A 13,004-nucleotide genomic window follows, 5' to 3' on the forward strand; every position below is an offset into this window, starting at 1 on the left:
AGGGTCAGTGTGTGTGGGACCCGTACCCCAGAGAGGGTCAATGTGTGTGGGACCCGTACCCCAGTGAGAGTCAATGTGTGTGGGACTCGTACCCCAGTGAGAGTCAGTGTGTGTGGAACCCGTACCCCAGTGAGAGTCAGTGTGTGTGGGACCTGTACCCCAGAGAGGGTCAGTGTGTGTGGGAACCGTACCCCAGAGAGGGTCAGTGTGTGTGGGAACCGTACCCCAGAGAGGGTCAGTGTGTGTGGGAACCGTACCCCAGAGGGGGTCAGTGTGTATGGGAACCGTACCCCAGAGAGGGTCAGTGTGTGTGGGACCCGTACCCCAATGAGAGTCAGTGTGTGTGGGAACCGTACCCCAGAGAGGGTTTGTATTTTCAACAGTGTACTTGAGAAAATGGCAAACTAATGATGGATCATGATGGCAAGGTTTAATTTTTCGGAATGATTTGTATTCCCAGGGATGAACACCCTGATCTCATTGAAGAGCAGAGAAAATCAGATATTCCCGAAAAGCCAAAGACACCCCAGCAGCTCTGGTATGCTCATGAGAAGAAGGCGTTCCTAAAGGTTCACCCTGAGGTAAAGGTCATGTGTCACTCACAGCGAAGCACTGAAAATTACCCACTCTGAGCTGCCCTCTGGGCATTGCTCCTTCCCTAGTCAGCTTGTGTTTGTTTTCACACACTGCATCATATAGTGTTAACCTAATAGCGTGGACTGGAGTCACATCAAGACTAGACAGCGTGGGAGTGCGGCGTTTCCTTTCCTGAAGGACATTAGTGACCCAGTTGGGTTTTTTAAGACAATCCAACACCTTTCTTGGTGATTTTTCCCACAGATTACTTTCTTTATTCATTCATGGGATGCGAGCTTTGCTGACAAAGTCAACATTTATTGCCCATCCCTAGTTGCCCTTGAGAAGGTGGTGATGAGCTGCCTTCTTGAACCGCTGCAGTCCATGTGGTGTAGGTACACCCACAGTGCTGTTAGGGAGGGAGTTCCAGGGTTTTGACCCAGTGACAGTGAAGGAACAGTGATATATTTCCAAATCAGGATGGTGACTTGGAGGGGAACTTCCAGGTGGTGATGTTCCCATGTAACTGCTGCCCTTGTCCTTCTAGATGGTAGTGGTCATGGATTTGGAAGGTGCTGTCTAAGGAGCCTTGGTGAATTCCTGCAGTGCATCTTGTAGATGGTACACACTGCTGCTACTGTGCGTCGGTGGTGAAGGGAGTGAATGTTTGTGGATGTGGTGCCAATCAATCGGGGCTGCTTTGTCCTCGATGGTGTCCAGCTTCTTGAGTGTTGTTGGAGCTGCACTCATCCAGGCAAGTGGGGAGTATTCCATCACACTCTAGACTCGTGGACAGGCTTTGGGGAATTAGGAGATGAATTACTTGCATGATTCCTAGCCTCTGACCTGCTCTTGTAGCCACAGTTTTTATATGCTTGGCCATTGTTCTGTTTCTGGATGTTGGTTGTGGAGGATTCAGTAATGGTAATGCCATTGATTAGCAAGGGGAGATGGTTGGATTGTCTCTTGTTGGAGATGGTCATTACCTGCATTCTAACCTTTTGTGATTCATGCACTAGGACACCCAGATCCCTCTGCACCTCAGAACTCTGCAATTTCTCATCATTTAGATAATATATTTCTCTTTTATTCCCGCTGCCAAAGTGGACAATTTAACATTTTCCCACATTAACCTCCATCTGTCAGATCTTTGCCCACTCACTTAGCCTATCTATATCTGTCTGTAGCCTCCTTAGACTCATAGACGTTTATAGCACAGAAGGAGGCCATTCGGCCCATTGTGTCTGCGCCGGTCAGCAAAGATCTGACTACACTAATCCCATTTGCCAGCTCTTGGCCCATCGCCCTGGAGGCTATGGCAATGCAAGTGAATATCTAAATACTTATTAATTTTTAAAAGTTCATTCACGGGATGTGGGCGCCGCTGGCTAGGCCAGCATTTATGGCCCATCCGTAATTGCCCTTGTTTAGAGGGCATTTAAGAGTCAACCACATTGCTGAGGATCTGCAGTCACATGTAGGCCAGACCAGGTAAGGACATTAAATGTTACGAGAGTTTCTGACTCGACCACCCTTTCAGGCAGTGAGTTCCAGACTCCCACCACTCTCTGGGTGAAAAAATTTCTCCTCAACTCCCCTCTTAGCCTTCTACCTCTTACCTTAAATCTATGCCCACTGGTTATTGACCCCTCTACTAATGGAAAAAGTGCCTTCCTATCCACCCTATCTATGCCCCTCATAATCTTATACATCTCTATCAGGTCCTCTCTCAACATTCGCTGCTCCAAGGAAAACAACCCCAGCCTATCCAATCTTTCCTCATAGCTCAGACCCTCCAGCCCAGGCAGCATCCTGGTAAATCTCCTCTGCACCCTCTCCAGTACAATCACATCCTTCCTATAATGTGGTGACCAGAACTGCACACAGTACTCCAGTTGTGGCCTAACCAGCATTTTATACAGTTCCAGCATAACCTCCCTGCTCTTGTATTTTATACCTCAGCTAATAAAGGCAAGTATCCCATATGCCTTCTTAACCACCTTATCTACCTACCCTGCTACCTTCAGGGATCTGTGGATATGCACACCAAGGTCCTTATGTCCTCTTCACAACTTACTTTCCTACCTATCTTTGCGTCATTAGCAAATTTGGAAACCATCCCATCCATCCCTTCATCCAAGTCATTTATATAAATTGTAAACAGTTGAGGTCCCAGCACTGATCCTTGTGGCAGGCCTACTCTCTTCCTGTTAGCCAGCCAATCTTCTATCCATGCCAATATGTTACCCCCTATACCATGACCTTTTATTTTCTGCAGTAACCTTTGATGTGGGACCTTATCAAATGCCTTCTCGAAATCTAAGAATAGTACATTGACCGGTTCCCCTTTATCCACAACACATGTTACTCCCTCAAAGAACTCCGATAAATTGGTTAAACACGATTTCCCTTTCACAGGACCATGTTGACTCTGCTGATTACCTTGAGTTTATCCAAGTGCCCTGCTATAACTTCTTTAAAAATAGCTAGAGTGTCTCAGGAAAAGTTTCTACAACAGTATGTGTCCAGTCCAATGAGGAGGAGGCACTGCTACAGCTGGTTCTTGGGAATGAGGTGGGCCACTGTATCATAAGGTTTAGGATGACTATGGAAAAGGACAAAGAACAATCCAGAGTAAGAATAATTTACTGGGGGGAAGCCAACTTCAATGGAGTAAGAATGGATCTGGGCCGAATAAATTTGAGCCAAAGGTTGTCAGGAAAAGCGGTAACTGGACAATGGGCTACCTTCAAAGAAGAGATAGCCCAGGCACAGTCAAGGTATTTTCCCCTCGAAAGGGAAAGGTAGCTCAAACAAATCCAGAGCTCCCTTTTGACTAAGCAGATAGAAATTAAGATAAAAAAGATAAAGTGTGCTTATCACAGGTGTCAGGTAGCAAATATAATTGAGAACCTGGCGGAATATAGAAGGTTCAGAGGGGAGGTGAAGAAGCAAATAAGGGAAGCAAGGAGGGATTATGAGTAAAGACTGGTAGCTAATGTGAAAGGGAATCCCAAAATCTTCTATAAGCATATAAGAGGGTGGTAAAAGGAGGAGTAGGAACAATGAGGGACCAAAAAAGGGATTTACACGTGGAGGCAGAGGGCACATCTGAGGAATTAAATGAATACTTTGCATCTGTCTTTACCAAGGAAGAGGATGCTCCCCAGGCCATGGTGAAAGAGGTAATTCAGACACTAGAAGGGTTTAAAATTGATAAGGAAGTCGTATTGGGTAGATTGTCTGTACTTAAAGTTGATAAGGCACCGGGACTGGATGAGATGCATCCAAGGATAGTGAGGGATGTTAGAGTGCAAATTGCAGAGGCACTGGACATACTTTTTCAGTCTTCCCTAGACTCAGGGATGGTGCCAAAGGACTGGAGAATTGCAAAAATTGCAATAACCTTGTTCAAAAAAGGGGGTAAAGATAACTATAGGGGGTAAAGAATTCACCAAGGCTCCTTAGACAGCACCTTCCAAACCCACGACCACTACCATCTAGAAGGACAAGGGCAGCAGATAGATGGGAACACCATCACCTGGAAGTTCCCCTCCAAGCCACTCACCATCCTGACTTGGAAATATATCGCCGTTCCTTCACTGTCACTGGGTCAAAATCCTGGAACTCCCTCCCTAACAACACTGTGGGTGTACCTACACCACATTGACTGCAATAGTTCAAGAAGGCAGCTCACCACCACCTTCTCAAGGGCAACTAGGGATGGGCAATAAATGCTGGCCCAGCCAGAGAAGCCCACATCCCGTGAATGAATAGAAAAAATACCCACAGACGTTAGTGAACCTGGTGGGTTTTTACAACAATCGACAATGGTTTTATGGTCATCATCAGACTTTTAAAGGGGAGGCAATGGTAGTGTTATTGTCGCTGGACTAGTAATGCAGAGAGCCAGGGGAAAGCTCTGGGGACCCAGGTTCAAATCCCACCACAGCAGATGGTGGAATTTGAATTCAATAAAAATCTGGAATTAAAAGCCTAATGACCATGAAACCATTGTCACCATTAGTACATCCCTCAGCTAATGTCAACACCTCTTTGTCCTTTTGTCTGTGACATCTTTGGCAATCTCTCCTTTGTCTCCACCTGTCACTGGCCCTCTATCCAGCTCCACCTGTCCCACCCCCCTTAAACAGCTTTTATTTCACCTCATTTCTATTTCTCTTCAGTTCTGATAAAGAGTCATTCGGACTCGAAACGTTAACTCTGTCTTCCTCTCCACAGATGCTGTCAGACCTGCTGAGTTTTTCCAGCTATTTTTGTTTTTGTTTCATGAAACCATTGTCGAATGTTGTAAAAACCCATCTGGTTCACTGATGTCCTTTAGGGAAGGAAATCTGCCGTCCTTACCTGGTCTGGCCTACATGTGACTCCAGACCCACAGCAATGTGGCTGACTCTTAAATGCCCCCTGAACAGGGCAATTAGGGATGGGCAATAAATGCCGGCCTGGCCAGTGATGCCCACATCCCATGAATGAATTTTAAAAAAATTCCAGATTTTTATTGGATTCACCCTCTGCCGTGGTGGGATTCAAACCCCCCCCCGGATATCTGGAATACTAGCCTAGTGACAATACCACTATGCCATTGTCTCCCTTGAACTTCAGTGGTGGGAAAACTCCTGGAAACAATAATTCAGGAGAAAATGAATAGTCAAGTGTACAAATGCGGGTTAATTAAGGAAAACCAGCATGGATTTCTTAACGGAAAATTGTGTTTAACTAACTTGCGTCAGTTTTTTGAAGAGGTAACAGATGAGGGTAATGCTTTTGATGTGGTGTAAATGGATCTCCAAAAGGCATTTGATACAGTGCCATAGAACAGATTTGTGAGAAAAGTTATCACTCATTGAATAAAAGGGGCAGGAGCAACATGGATACGGAATTGACCGAGTGACAGGAAACAGAGAATAATGATTAATGGATGTTTTTCAGGCTGGAGGAAGGTTTGATGTGGGGTTCCCCAGGGGTCAGTATTGGGACCCTTGCTTTTCCTGATATATATTAATGACCTAGACCTTGGTGTATAGGGAACAATTTCAATATTTGTGGATGATACGAAGCTTGGAAACACTGAACTGTGAGGAGGATAGTGTAGAACTTCAAAATGTCACTGACAAGTTGGGGGAGTGGGTGGATAGGTGGCAGATGAAGTTCAATGTGGAGAAATATGAGGCGATGCATTTTGATAGGAAGAATGTGGAGAGACAGTATAAAATAAAGGGTACAATTCTAAAGGGGGTGCAGGAGCAGAGGGACCTGGGTGTATATGTACATAAATTATTGAAGGTGGCAGGACAGGTTGAGAGAGCAGCTCATAAAGTATACAGTATCCTAGGCTTTATTAATAGGGGCATAGAGTACAGGAGCAAGGAGGTTATGTTGAACTTGTTTGAGACACTGGTTAGACCTCAGCTGTGTAGAGTTCTGGGTGCCGCGTTTTAAGGAGGATATGAAGCCATTGGAGGGAGCACAAAAGAGGCTTATGAGGGTGGTTACAGGGATGAGAAACTTCAGTTCTGAAGATAGATTGGAGAAGTTAGGACTGTTTTCCTTGGAGAAGGCTGAGAGGAGATTTGATAGAGGTCTCAAACATGCACTCTCAAACATGCACTCTCAAACATGCACTCTCAAACATGCACTCTCAAACATGCACTCTCAGACGCCCGCTCAGACACACAAAATCAGACGCAAACTCTCAGGCATACACTCCAAGACGTGCACAGTCAGGCACGTGTGCTCTGAAGACTCGTGCCCTAAGGCGCAAACTCTCAGGCGCAAACTCTTAGGCGCAAACTCTGTACACGTCTTGGAGTGTGTGCCTGAATCAAGCACATGCACTCTCAGACAGGTGCCCTCACCTTCTGACCCTCAGACCTGTGCACCCTCCAGCCGGCGCACCCTCCAGCCAGCGCACCCTCAGACCTGTGCACCCTCCGGCCGGCGCACCCTCAGACCTGTGCACCCTCAGACACACGCACCCTCAGACCTACGCACCCTCAGACACACACGCCGATGACCAGCAGAAGTACCTGGATGTTCTCGGAGCACATTGTTTGTTTCCTCATTCCTCAGCCAGGGGGCAGTGTGACCAGTTGTGGTGTCACCACCAGCTGAGCCCAGAGCCTGTTTACCTAGGTGTGTAGCCAGGAGTCATTGTGCAGCGGAGAGTTGTTGAAACAGGGGTCAGTGGTACAAATAAAGGCTTATAAAAGTGTAAAAAGATTGGCTCCAGTTCTATCCTTAAACAGGAGACGGGGCATTGCTGGGAGATGAAGGTGTTGCTTGGAGACCCAGGCAGGGGGTGGTGGCATTGCCAGGACTCGAGGTATAATCCATCACCACACTGTCCCTTAGATTGGCTGAGTATGGATTTAAATGTAAAGAGTGATAGTCATTGGATGACGTGTTCCTATTTTCAGGTGAGTCCGAAGGAGCTGAAGGATGCCCTTCGCAGACAGTGGTCTCAGCTGTCCGATAAAAAGCGTATCAAGTGGATCAGCAAAGCCTTGGAGCTGCAGAAAGAGTACGAGGTAAGGACTCAATTCAACCAGTGCCTCTAATGAAAGGTCACCATTAAACAGACTGTACTTCACACAGAGGACAAACAGCGAACAAACAGCACATTACAGGTATACTGAGGGAGTGCTGCACTGTCAGAGGGTCAGTACTGAGGGAGTGCTGCACTGTCGGAGGGTCAGTACTGAGGGAGCACTGCACTGTCGTAGGGTCAGTACTGAGGGAGTGCTGCACTGTCGGAGGGTCAGTACTGAGGGAGCACTGCACTGTCGTAGGGTCAGTACTGAGGGAGTGCTGCACTGTCGTAGGGCCAGTACTGAGGGAGTGCTGCACTGTCAGAGGGTCAGTACTGAGGGCGCACAGCACTGTCGGAGGGTGAGTACTGAGGGAGTGCTGCACTGTCGGAGGGTCAGTACTGAGGGAGCGCTGCACTGTCGGAGGGCCAGTACTGAGGGAGTGCTGCACTGTTGGAGGGTCAGTACTGAGGGTGTGTTGCACTGTCGGAGCGTCAATACTGAGGGTGTGTTGCACTGTCGGAGCGTCAGTACTGTGGGTGTGTTGCACTGTTGGAGGGACAGTACTGAGATTGTGTTGCACTGTTTGAAGAGCAGCCATTCAAATGAATTGTTAAACCATGACTTTGTACGCCCTATAAGGCTGTTGTAAAATATCCCGTGGCCACTATTTTGAAAAAGATGGCAGGAAATCTCTGTGTTGTCCTGCCTAATATTTATCCATCAACTAAGATTGCTAACAGAGTAAAATTAATATGCAGTTTGTGCGATTTTATTTGGAATTGATTTTGCAGGCATCTATGAGAGTTTATGTCGAGGCTCACCCAGATTTGAATGTTGAAGAAGCTTCCAGGTCTGTGCTAACCAAAGCTGAGAGACAGTTGAAAGATAAATTCGATGGACGACCCACAAAGCCACCTCCGTGAGTCTTCAAACATTGTTGGGATGACCAGTGCAGTGTGGCAGGTTTCTGATGCTTTGATTCTATGGTCGCCGGCCATTTGGGTACAAACAGCTTCATGGATGCTGGAAAGCACCTCACCCACATGATGGTTCTTCGTGAGTCAGTTCAGGGAGTGGAGGAGACGAGGAGCCATTCTAGGTTTCACTGTCCTCACTTTTTGTATAGCCCAACACAAATCAGCAGCTAGTTACCAGGAGGAGGGAGCTGGACGATTTGCTGTTTTGTTCTGTTTTCCATACCTAGAACCCAAGAACCAAGTTTCAAGGGATCAGCTCCACGTTCCCTTAGTTACAACTGAGAGCCAGTATGGGGAATCCAGACTTGATGACAGCACGGGGTTAGATACAGAGTAAATTTCCCTCTACACTGTCCACGTCAAACACTCCCAGGACAGGTACAACACGGGGTTAGATACAGAGTAAAGCTCCCTCTACACCGTCCCCTTCAAACACTCCCAGGACAGGTACAGCACGGGGTTAGATGCAGAGTAAAGCTCCCTCTACACTGCCCATGTCAAACACTCCCAGGACAGGTACAGCACGGGATTAGATACTGAGTAAATCTTCCTCTGCACTGTCCCATCAAACACTCCCAGGACAGGTACAGTATGGAGTTAGATACTGAGTAAATCTCCCTCTACACTGTCCCCATCAAACACTCCCAGAACAGGTACAGCACGGGGTTAGATACAGAGTAAATCTCCCTCTACACTGTCCCCATCAAACACTCCCAGAACAGGTACAGCACGGGGTTAGATGCAGAGTAAATCTCCCTCTACACTGTCCCCATCAAACACTCCCAGGACAGGTACAGCACCGGGTTAGATACAGAGTAAAGCTCCCTCTACACTGTCCCCATCAAACACTCCCAGGACAGGTACAGCACGGGGTTAGATACAGAGTAAAGCTCCCTCTACACTGCCCACATCAAACACTCCCAGGACAGGTACAGCACGGGATTAGATACTGAGTAAGTCTTCCTCTGCACTGTCCCATCAAAAACTCCCAGGACAGGTATGGCACAGAGTTAGATACAGAGTAAATCTCCCTCTACACTGCCCGTATCAAACACTCCCAGGACAGGTACAGCATGGAGTTAGATACAGAGTAAATCTCCCTCTACACTGTCCCCATCAAACACTCCCAGGACAGGTACAGCACGGGGTTAGATACAGTGAAAAGCTCCCTCTACACTGCCCACGTCAAACACTCCCAGCACAGGTACAGCACGGGATTAGATACTGAGTAAATCTTCCTCTGCACTGTCCCATCAAACACTCCCAGGACAGGTACAGCACAAGGTTAGATACAGAGTAAATCTCCCTCTACACTGCCCGTATCAAACACTCCCAGGACAGGTACAGCATAGAGTTAGATACAGAGTAAATCTCCCTCTACACTGTCCCCATCAAACACTCCCAGAACAGGTACAGCACAGGGTTAGATACAGAGTAAAACTCCCTCTACACCGTCCCCATCAAACACTCCCAGGACAGGTACAGCACGGGGTTAGATACAGAGTAAAGCTCCCCCTACACTGTCCCCATCAAGCACTCTCAGGACAGGCACAGCACGGGGTTAGATACAGAGTAAATCTCCCTCTACACTGTCCCCATCAAACACTCACAGGACAGGTACAGCACGGGGTTAGATACAGAGTAAAGCTCCCTCTACACTGTCCCCATCAAACACTCCCAGGACAGGTACAGCACGGGGTTAGATACAGAGTAAAGCTCCCTCTACACTGTCCCCATCAAACACTCCCAGGACAGGTACAGCACGGGGTTAGATATAGGGGTTAGATTGTTCTATATTCAGCTGTGTGTCTCAACCCACACATCCATGTCACACCTTCCGCACATCACCCATTTTGCAGATGTCTGAAATGGGGAACAGTTTAACTTGAGGTACGATCCTGACTGAGAGAGTCGATATCTGATTCCTAAACGCACCATGCTGCACTGCTGTCTCTCCCAGAGCTATATTAATGCATTGTGCTGCACTGCTGTCTCTCCCAGAGCTATATTAATGCATTATACTGCACTGCTGCCTCTCTGAACTGTATTAATGCATTGTGCTGCACTGCAGTCTCTCCCAGAGCTATATTAATGCACTGTGCTGCCTTGCTGCCTCTCTGAACTGTGTTACTGCACTGCTGCTCCAGGCTAATGATCTGAAGCTTGTTATGATTTCAGGAATGGGTACTCGTTGTATTGTGCAGAGTTGATGGTTAACATGAAGGACATCCCCAGCACAGAGCGCATGGTGTTGTGCAGCAAACAGTGGAAGGTCATGTCACAGAAAGAGAAGGACACATATCAGAAACGCTGTGAACAGGTGAGAGACACACTGCCTCGGAGCTCCTTACACAGCACCCTGAATTTAACAGGTGAGAGACACGCTGCCTCGGAGCTCCTTACACAGCACCCTGAATTTAACAGGTGTGAGACACGCTGCCTTGGAGCTCCTTACACAGCACGCTGAATTTAACAGACACGCTGCCTCGGAGCTCCTTACACAGCGCGCTGAATTTAATCGCACAAACTGGGAAACACGGAGTTGTTATCATGAAAACACTAGAAATTGGAGTGGTTTGAAATTATAAGGGGCTGAGATTTTTCAGTCTTCCTTTGACATGGGGTGGTGCTAGAGGACTGGAGAATTGCAAACAGTACACCCTTATTCAAAAAAAGGGTGTAAAGATAAGCCCAGCAACATCAGGCCAGTTAGTTTAACTCCGGTGGTGGGGAAACTTCTAGAAACAATAATTCTTAACAAAATTAATAGTCACATTGTACAAATGCAGGTTAATTAAGAAAAGCAAGCATGGATTTCTTATGGGAAATCATGTTTAGCTAACTTGCTGGAGTTTTTTCGAAGAGGTAACTCGAGAAGGTTGATGAGGGTAATGCTGTTGATGTGGTGTTCATGGACTTCCAAAAGACATTTGATACGAAATTGGCTGAGTGACAGGAAACAGAGTCGTGGTTAGTGGATGCTTTTCAGGCTGGAGGAAGGTTTGCAGTGGAGTTCCCCAGGGTTCACTGTTGGGATCCTTGTTTTTCCTGCTGCATATTAATGACCTAGACATTGGTGTACAGGGCACAATTTCTAAATTTGCAGATTATATGAAACTTGGAAGCATTGTGAACTGTGAGGATGATAGTGTCGAACTTCAAAAGGACATTGACAGATTGATGGAATGGGCAGATAGGTGGCAAATGAAGTTCAGTCAGAGAAATAAGTGATTTAATTTGGTAGGAAGAATGTGGAGAGACAGTATAAAATAAAGGATACAATTCTAAAGGGGGTGCAGGAGCTGAGGGACCTGGCTGTATATGTGCATAAATCATTGAAGGTGGCGGGACATGTTGACAGTGCGGTTAATAAAGCAGACAGTATCCTGGACTTTATTAACAGAGGCATTGAGGAAAATCTTTTCACCCAGCGAGCGGTTAGCGTTTGGAATGCACTGCCTGAGAGTGCAGTAGAGGCAGGTTTAATTGAGGCATTCAAAAGGAAATTAGACAATTATCTGAAAAGGAAGAATGTGGAGGGGCATGGGGAGAAGGTGGGGGAATTGAACTCGGTGAGTTGCTCTCATTTGGAGAGTCGGTACAGACATGATGGGCCAAACAGCCGCCTGCACTGTAACAATTCTGTGATTAACTCTTGAGTCTTCTCTTTAATCGAGAAAAGAGCCCCAACCTATTCAATCTTTCTTGATAAATCTATCTTCTCAGTTCTAGTGTCACCTTGTGAATCTTCTTTGCACTGCTTCCAGTTCCCCTATATCCTTTTTCTAATATCTGTTGTCCATGACCATCATTTTCTGTTCCTTCCACAGAAGAAGAAACTTTACGGGTCTGAGATACAGCGATTCCTCGAGGTGAGTAAATAATATTTCCTGTAGTGTTGGAATCTGCGTGCTGAACTGTGCTGTACCTGCCCTGGGAGTGTTTGATGGGGACGGTGTAGAGGGAGCTTTACTCTGTATCTAACCCCGTGCTGTACCTGTCCTGGGAGTGTTTGATGGGGACGGTGTAGAGGGAGCTTTACTCTGTATCTAACTCCGTGCTGTACCTGTCCTGGGAGTGTTTGATGGGGACAGTGTAGAGGGAGCTTTACTCTGTATCTAACCCTGTGCTGTACCTGTCCTGGGAGTGTTTGATGGGGACAGTGTAGAGGGAGCTTTACTCTGTATCTAACCCTGTGCTGTCCCTGTCCTGGGAGTGTTTGATGGGGACAGTGTAGAGGGAGATTTACTTTGTATCTAACCCCGTGCACTACCTGTCCTGGGAGTGTTTGATGGGGACAGTGTAGAGGGAGCTTTACTCTGTATCTAACCCTGTGCTGTGCCTGTCCTGGGAGTGTTTGATGGGGACAGTGTAGAGGGAGATTTACTCTGTATCTAACCCCGTGCTGTACCTGTCCTGGGAGTGTTTGAAGGGGACAGTGTAGAGGGAGATTTACTCTGTATCTAACCCCGTGCTGTACCTGTCCTGGGAGTGTTTGAAGGGGACAGTGTAGAGGGAGATTTACTCTGTATCTAACCCCGTGCTGTACCTGTCCTGGGAGTGTTTGATGGGGACAGTGTAGAGGGAGATTTACTCTGTATCTAACCTTGAGCTGTACTCAGCCCTTGTATCTAAATTTGAAATGTTTGATTTTCAAATGGAATCATCCTTCAACTTGCTAGGCACAAAATTCACTCCTTCTTTCTCCATTTTCTTCTTATTTCTCCTTTTCCATTCTCACGTTCTCTTTGCTGATTATTTGCTCTCTGTATTGTACGTCTGTATGTGTGTGTCTGTTGTCTCTCACTCTTTTTCTCTCTGTCTCCCCTCTCTTCCTCGCTATCTCTCTGCACACTGCCTCTATCTACCTCTCTCTATTGGTAGTTTCTGTGCAGTT

General features: G+C 46.8%; 1 protein-coding gene across 1 annotated transcript in view; it reads left to right on the top strand.

The window, feature by feature from the left end:
- The window catches only part of LOC144680070 (nucleolar transcription factor 1-like), a 93,730-nt gene that overhangs the window by 34,143 nt on the left and 46,583 nt on the right, over positions 1–13,004 (top strand). Inside the window, exons 7-11 of the mRNA XM_078541219.1 lie at positions 461–581; positions 7,017–7,127; positions 7,922–8,049; positions 10,286–10,427; positions 11,938–11,979. Coding sequence (XP_078397345.1) covers positions 461–581; positions 7,017–7,127; positions 7,922–8,049; positions 10,286–10,427; positions 11,938–11,979 — 544 coding nt within the window. The remainder of the gene's footprint in view (positions 1–460; positions 582–7,016; positions 7,128–7,921; positions 8,050–10,285; positions 10,428–11,937; positions 11,980–13,004) is intronic.

Source organism: Cetorhinus maximus, chromosome 4 (genome assembly GCF_964194155.1).
Source record: "Cetorhinus maximus chromosome 4, sCetMax3.hap1.1, whole genome shotgun sequence".
Taxonomy (NCBI): Eukaryota; Metazoa; Chordata; class Chondrichthyes; order Lamniformes; family Cetorhinidae; genus Cetorhinus; species Cetorhinus maximus.